This window comes from Bidens hawaiensis, unplaced genomic scaffold (genome assembly GCF_021521415.1).
Source record: "Bidens hawaiensis isolate Kalapana, Puna unplaced genomic scaffold, B.hawaiensis_p1.1 tig00001575_1, whole genome shotgun sequence".
Classification (NCBI taxonomy): Eukaryota; Viridiplantae; Streptophyta; class Magnoliopsida; order Asterales; family Asteraceae; genus Bidens; species Bidens hawaiensis.
In genome coordinates this window covers 2,756,080-2,776,050 of record NW_027491088.1, presented here as the reverse complement: position 1 = coordinate 2,776,050, position 19,971 = coordinate 2,756,080, and the positions used below count along the sequence as shown (strand labels likewise).

The 19,971-nt window shown below is 39.8% G+C and overlaps 2 protein-coding genes across 2 annotated transcripts; one reads left to right on the top strand and one right to left on the bottom strand.

Annotated features, from left to right (window-relative positions):
- Positions 1-1,772: 1,772 nt before the first annotated feature.
- On the bottom strand, positions 1,773-3,425 carry LOC143585936 (embryo-specific protein ATS3A-like). The gene is made up of 3 exons (XM_077067605.1): positions 3,304-3,425; positions 2,971-3,078; positions 1,773-2,215 (listed from the first exon to the last, which is right to left on the bottom strand). Exons 1-3 carry the CDS (start codon positions 3,397-3,399, stop codon positions 1,949-1,951), a joined length of 471 nt encoding a protein of 156 aa, XP_076923720.1. The 5' UTR covers positions 3,400-3,425; the 3' UTR covers positions 1,773-1,948.
- A 2,175-nt stretch (positions 3,426-5,600) lies between these two features.
- LOC143586697 (uncharacterized) lies at positions 5,601-6,161 on the top strand. Its single transcript, XM_077068182.1, has one exon. It carries the CDS (start codon positions 5,601-5,603, stop codon positions 6,159-6,161), a length of 561 nt encoding a protein of 186 aa, XP_076924297.1.
- The last annotated feature ends 13,810 nt before the right edge of the window (positions 6,162-19,971 follow it).

Genomic DNA, 19,971 nt, shown 5'->3' with positions numbered 1-19,971 from the left:
ATAAATAGTTACTTCACTTACAATTGTCATTCCTATTATTTATATTAGCCCGCTTTATAAAGCAATATAAAAAAAACATTCACCTCATTATTTGATTCTTTCATGAGTTAAGGATTTAAATGTTCTTACAACGTACTTTTAAGCTTTTCTAATAATAAAAAAAACCGTACATTACAATTTTTATCATATTTGAAATTTTAAAAAATAAACTATGTGCGTCAGTGCATAGATTCATTACGTACCAGCTTACGCATTTTGTCAAGTATGTTTGTTTAATAACGTAATTACTTTATACAAAGCTAAAAACTACCAAATAACGTAAAATGTTGGGGATCTTGAGTGGAACCCAAGTAACCCTTCTCCAACAGGTCACATGGACCTTTATAAGTTACATAACCCTACACTCAAGCTTGATTGGTCTATTTAGGATACTTATAATTTACACTTAGTAAACCGGATTGACCTTTAATTTTTTTTATCATAATTCGATATAGCTTAACAAGTAGTTATTTGACATGGATTAAGACGCAATTACGCAAATATTAAAACAGTAGTAACACTTGTATATAATGAAAACAATAGTGGTAGAGGCGTTGAATATACAAATTGGAATCGAATCCTTGTATATAATGAAAACAATAGTGGTAGAGGCGTTGAATATACAAATTGCACTCGTGATTCGATTCGAGTTTGTATTCGATTTAGTAATCGAATTTATGATTTTAAATTTGACTCGAAACTCGAATTCAAATGAGTCTTTTAAGTTTTAAAGACTAAAATTGGGAAGTTCATCATTTTAGTTATTCATTCATAACACTTATTCATTAAAAATTTGAAATATTCTATTCGAATGATTTTGAATATTATGAAATCGATTCATTGAACACTACTAAATTATCGCTTATGATAAAAATAAATTAGCATACTTAATAATAAATAAATATGGTACCGGCAAAATAAAATATTAAAACTAACATATTTTATCAGAAAACCCATACGGTAACCATACCATACCCAAAAAAATTATAATAATAAACAACCATTTATGTGACACCAGATGGCGCTGCCACGTGGCCTAATGGGAAATATGTGTTGTCACTGCAAAACCCACCGTGTTACATCGACAACGCAATTGCATGAACTCGGTCAGAAACATTTAAGTTCGTAACTGCAACAACACTAAATCCAAAATAGAAATCTTTGAGCTCCCAAAATAATATTGTCAAAGGTACAACTTATAATCAAACCTTCATAGATATGGTTGGTATCAGTTAGCTTCATTATGATACTAACACTAAATTCAAAGTTAGATTCGTGAATGCCCAGAATACTCGTATAGCTTATGAGACAAAAAAATAACATATATAAAACAACATTTATTCCGTTGGTAAAACCAAGGCGTTGCAACATTGAGTCGGCACAAATTCGGTCATCAGTTTCGGTTACGCTACCAAAACTAAAACAAAAAACAAACTCATATAGCTTATGATACAAAAAGATAACATATATAAAAAGACGTGTGGCGAACCGACACGAATTCAATCGGTTACGTTCGCTATAGTATCGGAACTAAAAACAACACAAAATTAAAATATTTAAAGCAAAGAAACATTGAAATAATTGAAAATTGTTTGGCGGTTTTTATCGGGTTCAGTTATGTTCATTTCGTTACTGGAATTATAAAAACACAAAATTTAGACTACAATTAGAACTAGTCTTCTAAGTTAAAAGTTTTGAGCTCAATAAGTTTTTACATGGGCTAAAAAAATTCAAAATCCAAAGGGATCGGATCCAATGACATCGGCCCAATAACATTCCAACCCAAACAAGGTCGATTTATTAATTTTATTCATCACACACATTACATACAACAAAGCAACTTATTGATCATCCGAAACACGAAGTGAAAAACGACCATCTAAACACGTAACTAAACTTCCCCCATGTTTCACTTCATTGCAGCAGCAGCATAGCCACGACAGTAATCGAAACCGTCCCATACCTCGGCCGGAATCCAGTCGTTATACTCGAAAGACACCGCCCTCGTATGTGCCCCGTATATCTCTACTCTAGCCGGCTTCCACCCATCGTATCCACTTCTGTACAAGTGCACGTAACATATGTCACGTGCACACGGCCCGTATACCTCAAATGTATCCGCCGAGCATCGCTCGAACGTCCTAGTTGACGGGTCGTCAATTCTCGGTGCATAAACCTAGTTATCATCATTATTAACCGTCACCTTTCTTTCTCAGTTAAATTAAAATCTTATTGCTTTGTTTTACTGATCAATTTATACTTTTAAAAATGTTATTATTAATAATTTAAATTTTTTGTATTCAGTTAGCGACAAACTTGTTGTTAGTTTGTAGGGAAAAGTGTATGACCTCAACTAAACCGTTGTGGGTTTTAATCTCACAACAAGAGGTTAAAATAATGTCGGACAAAATTAGTTGTTCAGCACACAAGAAAAATAAAAATAAATAAATAAAATAAAACTTTTGTAGTGAAAAGGGTAAAAAAGTTATCGTGGCAAAACTGTCGCATTTAGCGACGACTAACATTCGTCGGTGCATAAACCTAAATATTATCATAATTAACCGTCACCTTCTTCCTCAGTTAAATTAAATTTTAATTGGTTTTTCATTACTGAATTATCTATTAATGGTATTAACAATTTAATATATTTTTATTAAAAGATTGACAAACTTGTCGTTAATTAGTAAAAGGTAAAAAAAATTATTGTGGGAAAATTGACCCATTTTTAGCACCACTAGCATTTGTCGTAAATCCAAAGCAAAAATTTTGTCACAAATTGCCAGTAACAAAATATGCAACGGTTTTTTTTCACACTTTTGGTTGTCGGAAAATTGTGAGGCTATTTGCCACAACTTTGCTACAAAATTGTTGTCGCAAATTAAATTATTTTCAAGTAGTATAATATTCTATAAAACTGAACAGAAACCAGACCTGATTCCCATATGAATCGCCGAACGAGAGGCTGATCTGATCTCGTGTGATCGGAACCGACGAGCAGCTCGTTGTAATCTTTACTGTGAACGAACAAGTTCCTTGGTTCTATGTATTGACAAAATTTGAGTTAGTTAAATTGTAAGCTTACAGAGGTCTTGGGTTCAAGTCTCACATGTAATAAGATTTTTAAATTTTTTTAGTTTTGAAGGTTGGTTAGGTTCAATTGAACCATAGTTTTCGGTTTACAAAATTAAGCTACGTAATAAAATAAAACACATTCAAACGATTACAATAAAGTGACGGGTAAACGGGCAACAATGGAATCCATACCTTATGATTTGGTAGTGGCGATTTGATGGTTGATCTTGCATTAGTTGTTGTTGAGATTAAGGCACATAGCACAACGAAACACACAGCTCTCATCATTTTCTTGAGTGAATCGGTGGAGTTGATGACAAGTGTGTTGGTAGTTATGCACCATCATCTAACTACTTGACAAATTATTATACACTTGTAAGAACAATGTGACAAGTGTTCAAAACCTCCAACACACCATTCTCGAGGCAAGTAACACTATAGAGGTTGTATAAGTGTGATGTGAACCTTTTGAGCCAGTTGGCAACGGGTTTCCCCGAAATAGATGATCGTGGGCTCGAGCTACTCAACGTTGTCGGTGATCGTAGACATACTGCGTCGTCTCTTGACATTGGGCTAACAGGGTAGTCAGACTTTATTTGTTGTCCTTAAAAAAAACCTTTTAAACTGTTTATTAGCTTGTTGATAACGGTTTGTTAAAAGCATGAATTGAGTAAAGTTTAAGTTGAAGTTCTTTTAATAGTTGAGCTCAAGTCCGAGCTTGATGCCTTGATATACTAACTTTGATGAGGCTTGTAATCGAGCTAGGCTGAGCTGGCTAGATTTGTAAATGATCTAAGTTGAGCCACTAGGTTTGTAGATGACCCGAGCTAAGTTGCCTTGGTTTGTAAGAGTCGAGCTTTCTCGCTTTGTAAAGACCATTTTGAGTAAAAAAAAATTTCGAGTGAGAATCGAGCTACGAGGTATTCTACTTTATTATAATTATGGTCTAAGCTAGTATATTATGTCTACAAATGTAATATTTTTTTATTACAAAAAGTATATAATAACATAATAAACACTATTATTAAAAAAATATTGTGTGGAGAGATGCATTATTATTATTATTATTATGAGATTTGGAATCTCGTGAGGTTTCATAATGAAGTCATATGACTTCACGCTAAAGAAAAAACAAAAAACAAAAAAAAATAAAAAAATAAAGTCTTGGAACATTAGCGAATTAAAATTTTGTATTTTTGAATGTTTATAGATGCTAAACGAACATGGGAGTGTTAAGGCTTAGACATGTTAAGAATAAAAAGTAAAACACTATAGAATATTAATAAAGTTTAAAGTTTGTTCTAAGTCACTTATATTTTATTTTATCTTAATCAGGTCACTTAACTTTCACTTTTTCTCAATTAGGTCACTTAAATTTTCAATTTGTGTTTTAAAACGAGAGTGACAACTACTATATTATCGTAAATGATATATTTACTGATAAAAAATGAAAAAATGTTGGTTTTAATGACGTTTTAGTTATCTATGAACATATAATTTGAAGGTAGAAAAGATAGTATTGGAACATATATTGAAAGTTGAGTGACCTAATTTAGAAAAAATAAAATATAAGTGACTTAATTGGAATAAACTTAAAACTTGATTACTATTATACAGAATTATACCAAATAAAAAAAGATTAAGTTTCGACGCATAGTGCATTGGGTTGCAATGCCCTATGCTCAACATGTGTTGTGTTACATTGAATTGGATCAATGTAGAGGACGTCGGGTCAACATACTCTATTGGACCTTAGACATTTGTGATATTTTTCCAGTTCAATAAAATTTCTCATGTGAAACTTGAAATGATGTGATGATAGACATTGCAATAACTAATACGTTAATTCATGTGTATCTTTGGTAAAGCCAACTAGTGATCGCGATTGCATTCAAGTCTTGGGTTGGACAAGGATAACTCTTTGCTTTTTTACGAACTTACTTAAATGTGCTAACTAATGGAAGCTTTATCACATCACGAGATGTTTATCCTGCCATATTAGAACATCCACAACATTGAATCTTCACAAATCGTCACATCAACACCACATTAGATTTAAGACCTTTCTTAGAAACCCATCACTTTCTTCCACAACACCAAACTATCATAAACCCTATTAAAAATTATTAAAATTGTATATGTATAATATGCACATACATATATTGTTAAAGAGAAGATTGAGAAAATATTTTATGGGATCAGCAAGATTGGTGGTCAATGACATCATATCCCTTTAATTTAGAAGAGCAAATATCGAGTTTCCATTCTTCCATTTGACAGCCATCAATAGTTGTTTTTCCATATTTAGTTCATTGTAACTTTATATAAATAATGGTTGTCATCCTCATTGTAATCAATTCACGACATATAATAAAATACCTCAAACCAATTTCCTTTTTGTATCATGGTATCAGAGCAGGCTTGCTCATCATATACCTTTTCATTTTCTTCTCAATCGATCCAACCCGATAAATCTAAACCGAGCTGCCATGTCCGGAGACGGTAACTCAGGTTCTGATTTATCACAACAACTTGTAAATTTATTAAAACATGGCCTTAATTACCAACCTCAAAACCCAAAGCTATCCGATAATTTCCAAATCAATCTCAAACTCAACAATCAAAACTACGCGCTATGGACCCGAATAATCCGAGTCGCCATAGGCGGAAAATCCAAGACCCTGTTGTCACACCTTACCTCGGATCCTCCGGATCAAAACAGTGAAGAATATGAGCAATGGGAACAAGAAGATCTAATTGTTTTTTCATGGCTCATTCAAAATATCGAACCTGCACTCGCAGGCAACCTAACCGAGTATCCCACTACGAAAACATTGTGGGATGCTCTGGCGGTCACTTACAGCAGCGGGATAGACAAATTACAGACATTTAACCTTCATGTCAAGGCTAACGACATCAAACAAAATGACAGTTCTCTTGAGGTTTTTTGGATCACGCTACAGGGGATATGGGGAGAGATCGATAGGATTGATCCAAATCCCATGAAATGTCCAGAAGACATCAAGACATACTCAAAAATCAGGTCATAACAAAAACTTTTTCAATTTCTAAATGCCCTAGACTGGAGATATGAACCCATTAAAAGGGAAATACTCTGGTTGGAACCTCTCCCTTCTGCAGAGGCAGCATACGCCGTTGTTCGTAAAGAAGCCGCTCACCAAAGTATTCTGGGAGCAATTATCAATGACACACAGGGCTCGTAACGAAGGGGCACCGTCGGTTTGAAGGAAAAAAAATTGGGTCGTCGGGCAAAGAGGATAAAACACATCTGAAATGTGATCATTGCGGTATGACAAAACATACCAAAGAGCAGTGTTTCCGGCTCGTCTGTTACCCCGATTGGTGGGCCGATGGCCACAAGAAGGGCACCAAGAATCTCGGACCGAAAAGAGGCAAAGCCTCCTCTTCTGCGAGCAACCAAGAAAATGCCGAAACCAGTGTTGATCGGAAAAATCCCACCGGATTTGGCGGAATAGCGGCGGCGGCACATAATGAAAATGAAGATGATGGATATTTTTCAATGAGCACAGGTACAGGGGGTGAGAGAGATGATGTCTCGAAACCCCCATATTATTTTTCACATATTTACAAACCAACCCCTGAAGATTTTGAAATATTAAAAAACACGACTTTTGTTTATTTTATAAAAGAAAGTTTTCAAAATTGCAAAAGGGTTCTATTATTAGTGGTTTGGCAAATATGGCTCAAAATTATAATATGAGATGGGAACAGTCATGGATATTTGATTGTGGAGCCACAGATACCATGACTTATGATTTATCAGATTTTGCCACATCAACTAAACCGACAAAATCACATATACGCACGGCAAATGGAGAGAAAATGAATGTAAAAAATGGGGGACTATTGAAATTTCACCGACACTTAAGATCTCAAATTGTCTTTATGTTCCCGCCTTATCACATAAACTTCTATCGATAAGTCATGTAACAAAGGAGTTGAATTGCTCAGTTCTCATGCAACCCACCTTTTGTATTTTACAGGATATCAGGACGGGAGCGATAATTTGGCGTGGCACTGAAAGACAAGGGTTGTATTATGTGGACGAGGTGACTCAAAGTGGTACTGTAATGCTTTCTCATGGAACAACAGAACGAGAAGCATGGCTATGGCATAGGAGATTGGGGCATCCATCCACTGGTTATTTGCATCTTTTATTTCCTAAGTTATTTCCTTCCAATTGTAAGTCACATTATGAAACTTGCGTGTTAGCCAAGAGTCACCGAAAAACATTCAAACCAAATAACACAAGGGTCGACTTACCTTTTTCATTGATTCACTCGGATGTGTGGGGTCCCGCTCCAAACATTGGGGGACAAAACTTTCATTTTTTTGTTATATTTGTGGACGATTGCACACGTATGACCTGGGTGTATTTATTAAAAAATAAATCTGAAGTTTTTGATAAATTTATCATTTTTTACACCATGATCCAAATCCAATTTCAAAAAAATGTTCAGGTTTTTAGATCTGACAGTGGAGGCGAATTTGTTAATTCTGATATGAAACTCTTTTTCCAAACTAAAGGGATAATTCATCAAACCACCCGCCCTCATACTCCAGAACAAAATGGTGTCGCGGAACGAAAAAACCGCATCCTGTTAGAGATAACTCGGGCTCTCCTAATAGAATCACAAGTTCCAAAGATTTTTTGGCCAGAAGCTCTTGTTACGGCTGCATATCTTATTAACCGACTTCCCACTCAAATTCTAAAATCAAAAACCCCTTTGCAAGTTCTTACAGAATATACCAAACCTCCATCTGTTCTTACTCTTGAACCACGAATTTTTGGGTGCACTGTTTTCGTTCACATACCAAAATCAAATAGAACTAAAATCGACCCGTGTGCTGAGAAATGTGTCTTTGTTGGGTATGGAATAACTCAAAAAGGATACCGATGCTATAATCCAAAAACCAAACACATGTTCACCACTATGAACTGTGATTTTCTTGAAACTGAGTACTATTATGCCTCCCAAAACAGTGGTGGTCAGGGGGAGAGCGAATGTCTTGACACACTGAGTTGGTTGAGATACGTTACATATGACGAAGGAAGGAACAACAGTACCCAAAATGAGTCTCCTCTCTCCATGCAACCTGAAGACCCTAGCATCAGTGTCACCCAAGAAACCGCTCCCAACCTGATGCCTGAGGTAAGTAATGTTCATTCTTGTCCTATACCCGATCCCATTGAAACTGCTAATAACACGCCAGGGCAAGGTGAGAGTATGCAGGAACAAGAAAGCTTTCCCACACAAGAAGACACATCGGAAAGATATGTATTGCCACCAAGAGCAAATCGGGGAGTTCCACCTAAAAGATATTCCCTAGAAAAGGAGTCTAGGGGATCTAGATATCCAATGGCTAACATAGCCAGAGGGAATCTATCTACGGAAGCCAAGGCTTTTGCCTTATCTATGTATTCTGAGGATATTCCTGCTAATGTAGAACAAGCCTTAAAATCAAAACATTGGAAAGATGCGGTGGAAGAAGAAATGAAAGCTCTTACCAAAAACAACACATGGGAGAAATGTGTCTTGCCTCAAAGGAAGAAAGTTGTTGGGTGTCGGTGGGTTTTTACAATTAAATACAAACCCGATGGAACTATTGAAAGATACAAAGCTAGATTAGTAGCTAAAGGTTATACACAGACATACGGAATTGATTACTCTGAAACGTTTTCTCCAGTTTCAAAAATTAATACAATCAGAGTTCTTTTTTCTGTAGCGGCAAATAAAGGATGGCCCTTACTTCAGTTTGATGTGAAGAATGCTTTCTTACACGTAGAGCTAAAGGAGGAAGTTTATATGGAAGCTCCACATGGATTCACGGACAATTTTGGAGAAAGAGAAGTGTGTCGTCTAAAGAAATCCCTCTATGGATTGAAACAATCCCCTAGAGCATGGTTTGGGAGGTTTACTTTAGCCATGAAAAACTATGGGTTCAAACAAAGTAACTCAGATCATACATTGTTTCTCAAACGTAGAGGCAATCTCATAACCTGCCTAATAATTTATGTTGATGATATGATTATTACAGGAGATGACAAAGAAGAAATAACCAAACTAAAGAAGAACTTGTTTACAGAATTTGAAATGAAAGACCTAGGGAGACTCAAATATTTCCTTGGGATTGAAGTTCTAAGATCGAAACATGGGATCTTCATGCACCAGAAGAAATATGTTCTCGATTTACTAGCAGAAGCCGGTATGATTGATTGCAAACCAGCAGACACTCCTATGATTTTAAATCAAAAACTTTATATGGAGGAAAAAACAGATATGGTTGACAAAGGAAGATACCAACGAATGGTAGGAAAGCTGATATATCTCTCACATACCCAACCCGATATATCATATGTTGTGGGAGTTGTAAGTCAGTTTATGCATCAACCCCAAACTGCTCATATGGAAGCAGTGTTAAGAATTATAAGATATCTTAAGAGGACGGCTGGACATAGAGTCTTGTTCAAACCAATGGGAATCTAGAAACTCAATTGTACACCGATGCAGATTGGGCTGGAGATAAAGGCAATCGAAGATCCACATCAGGTTACTTTACCTTTGTAGGTGGAAATCTCGTTACATGGAGAAGCAAGAAACAAAAGGTGGTGGCCCTTTCAAGCGCAGAAGCTGAATTTCGTGGGATTGCAAGGGGGTTAACTGAAGTGCTATGGGTACGAAGGCTCCTAACTGAGATAGGATATCCACCACAAGAAAGTAGCAAAATTATGAGTGATAATAAAGCCGCCATTCAAATTTCAGAAAATCCTGTACAACATGATCGAACGAAACATATAGAAGTTGATCGAAACTTCATCAAAGAAAAGTTGGAAACAAAGGTCATCATACTTCCGTTTGTCCGGTCAGAAGACCAACTTGCTGATATTTTAACAAAAGCTGTTAACGAAAAACCTTACACGAGTGTCTGAACAAGTTGAATTTTGGAAATCCCACTATTCAACTTGAGGGAGAGTGTTAAAGAGAAGATTGAGAAAATATTTTATGGGATCAGCAAGATTGGTGGTCAATGACATCATATCCCTTTAATTTAGAAGAGCAAATATCGAGTTTCCATTCTTCCATTTGACAGCTATCAATAGTTGTTTTTCGATATTTAGTTCATTATAACTTTATATAAATAATGGTTGTCATCCTCATTATAATCAATTCACGACATATAATAAAATACCTCAAACCAATTTCCTTTTTGTATCATATATATGTGTGTGTGAATGTGAGTGGGGTGCCCCACCTCTTTGTCCGCCATAGAGTCGGCATACGTGTGCTTTGCTCCATGGACTTCACCTCCACAACATGAGAGTTTGCTTCCTCAAGTCCTTAGCAATGCCATCTAGATTCGGACATAGGGCATTGTACCTCATCATGGGTACTTTTATATGCATGGTTTTAAAATAACGAAAAAAATATGGGACCTATTTCCGCAACTTTATTATTGAAAGTTTAACTATCATATTAAAACTTTGGATGCAACATAATCTTAAAATATGGGACCTATATCCACAACTTTATTATTGAAAGTTTAACTATCATATTAAAACTTTGGATGTAACATAATCTTTTGGCCTAGTCACTTTAAGGATCTATTTAGTTGTCACTATATATAAAAAGAGTGGATTAGACTTTGAGCTTCACTAACTCCATTTCAACCGAAACCGACTCATATATACAACACAAATTTGGAAGTATAATTTGGTCGTTTGAAATCATCTTTTGACAGTAAAAATTAGATTCGACCAAATTGACATTTTGTGTCATTTTAGCTAAAAAAAAATATTTTTTATCTAGAAAAAAAAATAATTTTTGTAATAAAACTTTGGGATACCATTCACATTCACATTCACATTCACATTCACATTCACATTCACATTCACATTCACATTCACATTCACATTCACATTCACATTCACATTCACATTCACATTCATTTTAATGGTAGTTATAAGCAATGTCCATCAAGTAGTGATGGTTGCATTACAATTGTACATAAAACCCCACTCTAGGTCAGATTAATCAATAACTCATGGTACCAAATTCTTGATTAAGACATATAACTAAAATCAATTGTCCTAAAAGGTTATAATAATCGCTTATGACAATTCAAAGCTTATGAATGAGTTAGATAATTTGAAACTTTGTAAATACATATTTGGCTTATAAACTCGTAAGAAGATTCTATAATTGAAAAAAAAAATCTATTAGAAGGTTTACCAATTATTGTGTATCGCCTTCAAATATAAGTTTTCAATGCTTGAAACATAATTTGAATATTTACACTTTTCACCTTGTTAATTACATTCTTATCCACTTTTTATATAATTAATTTGAGCAACGTTAACTTTGCTATTCAAAAAAGGCTCATGACATAGCTTGTTGCCCATTTGCCTTCTGTATTAATGTAAACATTACCTTAGTGAAATATAAAAAAATGAAATAAAAAAATAAAAGCTAGTTTTAACTTATTCTAGCACATTACATTTGGGAATTATCATTTGTTTTATCAAATAAGATATTCATAAGATACACCTAAATTAAAACATTAACAAAAAATTGTAATTAATGGTGAATTCTACATTTCTACTATAAAATATTTAACATGCTGCAACCAATGTATTTAATAAGTTTTTCCTCAAAATGGTGAGCGAGTAGATGAGCATAATAATGAAAGTAAAGTTTTACAAGCTTCAGATGGATCTTTTATGGTAATCTGATCAACTTCACCCAATAAATGTTACTCCTATGTTTGGTACTTTCTCATGAGTAACTTTATACATGCTTTCATTTATTGTCATTTTTTGGTACTAACTTATATTATGAATGAATTTGTTAAATCTAGTTAGACCGGATTCAACCCGTTATTGTACAAACGCACTTGAATGAAAACAAACAAAATACATTATTGTACCATTCGAGCATACTTTTTTGCGAAACATAAAACCAACTACTTCTTGTTGCTTATTATCTCGTTTATATTCACATTTTCTTTTGTTGATTCTTGTCTAGGATAATCGAATGGATATGTAAATCATAAGTAGCACATCGATTTTAGATTGTGTTGATAATAGGTGAACAACTTTGGTTTACCGAAAAAATATATAACCTTCGTAGTTTAATTAGTGTTAGCACATTAAGACCCCGTCGAAAGCCAATGCTTATTCACAAAAGCTAAAACTTAATTGTCAAGCTTGTCACTTGGAGTTGAACGAAATCTAGGTTACTTGAGGTTTTGTTGAAACCCCATCGAAGAAACACTAAATGACCCTGGCAGATTAAGGATAATCTTAGGGTTAAATAGATGTTTCCCACGAGGGTTAGGTCCGGCAAAGATGGTTATTCTTCTCGACCTGCAAAACAGACACCGTGAGCTCGTCACTGAGAAGGGGGGGGTTCCTCCTTGTGACCACCCTCCGGCGTGAGAATCAGACTAGATTGCTCTGAATATAAGTGTATATAGAGAGAAATAGCTAGAGAGAAGATAAGATAATATCAGATGATCATACCGTTCCAAGGTGTTGGAGTATTTATAGCCGAAGGTCGGTTTCCAAGCAGGTACGGCCAGCTGTATATAATATTCCTTTTCCACCAACTATGGGCTACGTTCGTGCCACGATGGGAGTTGGTGGGTAGGCAGCGGCTGATAGTGACATTTTGTACTGGAGCGTGCTACTCCTCGTACTATTGTCGGTGAGCTGTCACCCTGTGATTGGTTCATGGGTCGCTTTCGTCAGATCTTGTCTATTTGTCCATACCTTGGTAGGTATAGTACAAAAGATCTTCTAGAAGCGTACGGACTGGCTCATTTGGGCGGGAATATTCCCGCCCTGCTCATTCCTTCTTCAGGTGACATTACTGAAGTATAAGAGTTAGTGCCTTATGCGTGTAGCCTTACTGTTAGTGCGGGTAGCCTTCCTTCTTGGCTTGTATCTGCAGCTGCGGGAACAGGCAGGGTACTTTACCAAGGGAGGCTTTCCTGCGGGAACAGCTGGCTTAATGCGTGTAAGGTCTTCATCTCTCTGAGCATGGTGGGTCATGCGCATCCAGTTGGTCTTTGCGCAGACGTCCCTCTTCAAGGTGAGTCTTGCGGGTCCAACATGGCTTTGCTGGGACCTACCTCTTCAAGTCCCCCCAGTCCATTGTTCTTCTCATGAATTGTTAATAAGTGAGGGGAACTTTTGGACTTTAAGCAAAGGGTTTTGAAAAGGGTTTTTCGTTTTTTAAGGTTTTCCGTGGGGATTCTTCCCGCAGTTTTCCTAATGTCACTTGCAGAAAATTCCCGACTTTTTCTGCCTGATCTTTGGGTATGATGCGGGTAGGTGCGTAACCTCTCCGCAAGTCGGGAGCGTTGAGTTTCACTTGTGTAGATTCTCCACGGGGTATTGGTAGTTTTAGACATAGTGATCAGTTATGTTAAACAACCAATTCTACCTTGCAGCTTCAAACAATCTAGTTCTCAACGTTTCCGCCATGCGGGGGTGTTATTTCCCTTTCCGCAAGCATGACCCATAAGATCCGTCTTGGGTTCAATTCCCTGCAAGTGCTAAGTATGTGAAGGATTTCGCCTTGACACTGTACCCGCACTTGTCTTATGGTTTCTTGTTTTCCAAGGTATCTTCTTGGCTTCAATTTCCTGCAAGTGCTAAGTATGTGAAGGGTTTCGCCTTGACACTGTACCCACACTTGTCTTATGGTTTCTTGCTTTCCAAGGTAAGGGGGTATATTCCCTCTTATTTTTGAATCTTTTTGAATCTTTTTGGAATTCGGAGAGTTGGTGAAAGGATAAGGACAGTCCAAACGGTTGAAGGGACGTTGGCGTCTTCTGACGGTTTCAGGACGTGCAGGAAGTTATGACGACGTGACAGCATGTGGTCAATCAGGACGCTTTTTCAGGCGCGTGGGCGCGAGTTTTATGGCACGCGCCCTTTTGACACCTGTTGCCAGCTTGCTTTATCCACGCGTGTCGCCGTGTCATTGTTCCTGCGCCTTCTCTCTCATCCGCATTAAATTCATCGCATTCATTGCGATGAGTATATAAGGGGGGAGAGGGTGTATTTCATCCATCATCTTCACTTCACTCTACTCATCTTTTCCGGCGAGCATTCTCCTGAAACCGCTTTCTTAACACTGAAAAATGTCTTCTTCTACTCATGACCCAGAGGTTAACGTCGAGGAGTCCGACGTTTACCTTGAGAACCCGACGTCGACGTCCGATAAGGAAGATAAGAGTACTGCTGGCGAGTGCCAGTGTACTCTTTCTGTCGATGTATACCATTACATCGTCAAGAAGTTCATGCTCGAGCCTTATGAGCCTGAGTTTCCGGAGGCCAACCAAACGGTGTACGATGCCCCTAAGGGCAAGATAGTGGTTTACGCCTCGTTCTTCTTATATGGGAATCTGAGATTCCCATTAACGAAGTTCGTGTACCGTGTTTTAGAGAAATACGGTGTTCATTTGACGGAGGTGCACCCAATGGCAGTTGCTAAAGTTCGCCATTTTGAATGGGTGTGCCGTATTTTGGGTATCGAGCCTCTAGTCGACCGCCTGATGACCTTCTATACTTGGAGGTGCATCCAGGGTTGGTATACCCTTGTTACTCGGATCAAGGGTTTGAAGATCTGCGCTACTGAGCGTAGTCTTCGTTCTTGGAAGCGGGAGTTTTTCTACATCTCCGCTCGCGTCGTTCCCATCGCGATGACGTTCAAGAATGGGAGGGCACTTCCTAGCCTTCACGCCTCCAATTACCAGGAGGCGGAATGGTTCACCAAGATTTCCCAGATTCAGACTCCGGTTTATCGCTTCGTGGAGTCTGGGATGGTGATGCTTGGGATGAGCCGCGTGTGGAAGGATGCCGGGTCTGGGACGCCGCAAATACCCATCATTCTCGAATACGATTTGAACTATCTTCCTTTTGGTACGCCCTGTCTTTTGTGTTGGTTTAGGGTTTTCCTTCTAACATTGTTATCTTTTTATTTCAGAGGGGAACGACTTACAGTCGCTCTTGCACCCGCGGGAGACTGGTGGTCCCGCACTGTTGGGTACTCGTGATCTCGATGAGAACGAGTTGCCCATTTTGGAGCAGACTGCGGATAGATTTGTAGAGGTCTACCCGCCAGGCCACGAAATTTTAAGCGCCACTCGGCCAGGTAAGGAGTTCTTTAATCCTCGTCCTCTTCATGCTCAAACTTCTGCTGGAATTCCTCTGATTTTGTCATCTTCTGATGAGGGTTCCGCAGATGGGCCTTTTATTGTGAGGAAAAAGAAGGCGGCTGGCGCGAAGGGCAAAACGAAGGTTGCTACCTTTGTTGACATGGGGAATCAGTCTGAATCCTAGACTGAGAGTGAGGAGGCGACGGGGAACCTTGGTGGTGGTGACGAGGTCATTGTCTTAGAGGTTGAGACAACGGCTGTCACTTCCGAGCCACCAAGCGCTGCGAAGGTAACTGGCGTGAAGAGGCCAGTTTTTTCGGGACCATCTCCGCCTGTCAGGTCTTTCAGGATCAAGAAAGCCAGTAAGTATACTTTTTGTGTACCTTTTCCGCATTTCCTTCCGCCTTTGTTTTTTTATTTTTGGTTTTTCTTCATGCAGGAGTGGACTTATCTGCTTTCGAGAGCGGTGCGGGAGGAAGCGGTTCAGGACCCACGACGATAGGTTTGGTCAACCTATCCGAGGCGATGACCCAGGCGGCTGCGCCTGTTTCTGGTGCTGGTTCAGTTGCTCATACTGTTGAAGCAACTGTTCCGGTTATGACGTCATCTGTCATGGCTGCTGTGCCGACGATGGCATCCAGTTTTGCTGCCTTGAGCAGTTCAACTTCTCCGCCGGCCGTCAGTGCCATCTTTACTACATCCTTCACCGGACCGGCGGTGACTTTTTCTGCGAGCTCATTGCGGCGGCTACCACGGTTATGAGTTCATCTCAAATGAGTTCATCTCCGATGGTCTCTACCTCAGTGGCTTCTACAGCGTCACCTTCGGCGTCAAGGACTACCTCGTCTTTGGCCGGTTCTTCAGGTATGTTTAGAGTTGGGACCCCTAGACTTACCTCTGTTGATGAGGGGGTCCAATCTTTTCCTCCTTCCCATCTCCTTGACCTCTTGGATGGATATCCTTTAGGTTCGGGTGATGGGTTTAGCGGCTATCGGCCTGTTATCGACACTACAGGTGCGTGGGGTTACTTTGGCCTGTTATCCCTCCTGATTCATTTTTTCTTAACTGTTTTTTGTTGCAGTTTCAGATTCCAATGCGGTCTATGCGCCAAGGTGGAATATCCGCCGAGGTACGACTCTCAGGACGGCTGCAGACTGCGTTGACTGGGCTCGCCATGTCGCTCCAAGCGGTGCATTGGGGGAGGCAATGGCTAGCTACCAGGAGGGCAGGTTGTCCAACGAGCTCCGAATTCTACTCGCCCGGATGCAGCCGCGTGTCGAATTACTTTGTCGTGAAAACGACAAGTTAAAGACTGCGCGTAGCTTGGAGGGGGCTCAGGTGCGATCACTGCGGGAGGAGAACAAGAAGCTTGCCGCCACCGCTGCTGAGAAAGAGAAGGCCTTCAAGGATCTTGAGGCCGAAATCCAAGCCAGGCATGAGGCCCGTTCCAAGGCTACCCAAGCTGTTAACCAACAGCTTAGGTTGGCCAAGGAAACTGCGCGTAATGCAACCGAAAGGGCCACCAAAGCTGAAGCCGTTGCTGAGCCTCTGCGCGCTGAGAATGAAGAATTAAAAGCTAAACTGGAGAAGCTTCAGCAGGCTCATGAGGCTTTGGCTTTGGAAGATGCCAAGAAGCTACAGGAGCTCTTGGATCAGAAGGGTGTGCTTGATCGCACTGAGTGCAAGCTTAAAAGCGTTGAGGAGGCTGCTGCCAAGGAAGTGCTGCTCGCCAACTTAAACAAGAATGAGGCAGAACGCGCACGCGATCAAGCTCACGCTACCCTTCAAGAGGCTCTGTCCAGTAAGGATTGGCTTCTACGAGAAGCGTTGCCGCAGGTACGCATAGATCCATTATTCTTTGCTTTTTGCTTTTTTCTTTATACTTAGAATTTTATTTTTTTTTGTAGGTTGTGCATCGGATTTTCGCGAACACATCCTATGATGATGCCATGAGTGCAGCCCTCAACGCTTCTCATGAGGATGGAGAGAGAGCTGGCTTCTTGCTTGGTCTAGGATTTGCAAATAAAGGCATCCCGCCTTCCAAATTTCCTCTACATGATGTTGAAACTGAAGCTGCCTACGACCAAGCTGTGAACCAGTATGCTGCTTTTTCTCATCCAGTTGTGGAGAAGGTGAACGAAGTCGCTGCTGCTGATGACGGGCTAGCCGTTCTCAAATCTTTCCTTGAACAGTCGCAGCCAACTGATGGTGCGGGTTCAAGTGGGTTTGGAGGGAGTTGTCCCGAAGCCTGAATCTTGAGATTCCTCCCAGCCGTTAGGATAGATTTGTACTTTTGTAGGCGGGTAGATACCTAGCCATTTTGTAATGTTTGAACAGCTATTAATGTGAATATAAATGATTGTGCGGGTAGGACCGTCACTTCCACTTAATGGCTTGCTTTATAAACGTTATATGATTTGCTCATGCATATTTTAGTTTAACTTAGCAATTGCCTTGCCTTATAAACATTATATGATTTGCTCATGCATATTTTAGTTTAACTTAGCAATTTTCTAAGTGTTTTGAATAAGTTAACTTTTCGACGCGTGTCAGATAATAGGTTAATGTTCTGTTTCCTCTACCATGATTGTGCGGGTAGGACCGTCACTTTCACTTAGTAGGATGACCAAACTTCACCTATATCCGACCTGCGTGAAGGTTTTCCTCATCTTTTCCTTAGAAATTTTCTAAGTGTTCTGAATAAGTTAACCTTTCGACGCGTGTCAGATAATAGGTTAATGTTATGTTTCCTCTATCATGATTGTGCGGGTAGGACCGTCACTTTCACTTAGTAGGATGACCAAACTTTATCTATATCTGACCTGCGTGAAGGTTTTCCTCATCTTGTCCTTAGAAATTTTTACCGTTTTTACCGTTTTTGTGTTTATGCGGGTTGTGCCGCTTTCCACACGCAACGACTTACTTCCTCCCTCACTAATTTATGCGGTGAATACCGGCATATCAGTGTGGTCAGATCATAAGTATAAAGGTAAGACTATCAGCGTCAATGTGATAAGGAGAATCATTTCCATTAGAAGTGGCTCTAGGCCTTTTCTTTACAAGTTTGGAATTGATCTACATGTAACATCTGCGTAATTGAGCTCCATTCCATGTTCTTGGGATGGGGGTGCCATCGAGCCTTTCGAGCCGGTATGCGCCCTTTCCCAGAATTTTAATAATGTATGGCCCCTCCCATATCGGGGCCAGCTTTCCTGGGCGCTCTTGGTTCGAAGCCTCGTTGTTACGCAGTATGTAGTCTCCGACATTGAAGTTGCAGAGTTTTACCCGCGTGTTGGAGTTGTTTCCCCAACTGGGGTTCTACACGCGTTAGCCTGCTCAGCACCCATTACGCCACGAGGTGTGTGAGTTTCCCATTTCTGACGAATGTTTCGACGACATCCTTCAAGGATATGCATTCCTCCGTGGTGTGGCCTTTTGTCCCGTGGAAGTCACAGGATTTGCTCTGATCAGCGTTTTGACGCTGTCGGATTATTGGGGCCTTTGGCCATGGGAGCCTCTCGGTGGCAAATATCTCGGTGACGCTTTTGGTGAGTGGCGTCCATCTGGGATTTCGGTTCGACGACTGCATGTTGTCCTTTCCGCCTAAGAGAGGGCGAGAGTTGGATGAGGTGTCAAAGTTTACCCTTGACTTCCAAATACCAAGCTTCCTCTTTTTGTTTTGTCGGGCGGTATGGACGTTATTTTCTCTTATTTTCTGGGTGTAGAGGTTGGTGCTCTGGGGAAGATTTCCACCCAGTTGCTTCCCCGTTTCGGCAAAGCGTTTAGCTGCCGTCATGATGGCATCCCACGTGGGTGGCATGCCGTCTTTACCTGTCAAGGTGCGGATGAGCTCTGGGTACTCAGCGTCCTGGATGAAAGCAGCGCGAACGAGATCTTCGCTAATAGTGCCCAGACTTAGCTTCTTTGAGTTGAAGCGAGTGATGAAGTCTAGCAAAGATTCGTCTTCTTCCCGGATGCAGTTGAGGATCGTCCACCACTCTTCAGTATATTTTCTTTGTTGACTGAAGTGCTGGCTGAATTTGTGCTGGAAGTCTGCCCAATCGTAGATGTGGTGGACCGGTAGACGATCAAACCACGCTCTGGCTGCTCCGACGAGCGTCATCTGGAACATGTAGCACCATGTGGGTTCCGTCCAATTACTGACGGTTGCCCTCGCTATAAATCTGTTCAAGTGATCGTCCGGGTCAGATACGCCATCGTAAGTGCTTATGTTAGACATCTGTTTGGCACTCTTTGGAGCGATTGCTTCCGCAATGTCCCTTGCAAATTTGGACGTTCCCGCATTAGCAACAGTTGGTCTGAAAGTTTTGGAGAAGTCACGTGGGTTTCCCCCCGTGTTCTTTGGTTTGAAGGTTCCCTCGAAATTTCTTCTCGAGTGGAAGTCTGCTTCTTTACGCTTCCCTTTCGCCTTATGACGAGGGTTTGCGTCACTGTCAGATACTTCCTAATCTTCATCATCCGCATACTCGCAATCATTGCTCATGTTGAGCTGTTGTCGAGTGCTTCCGAATTTTTCATTGGCCTGTTGGAGTGAACGTAAACGTTCGTCCAACTCGGCTTGGAATTCTTTCTGACGTGCTTCCGCCCAAGCTTTAACTTGTTCTAGTGTTTGTCGGGGAAGTCTCGTCTGTT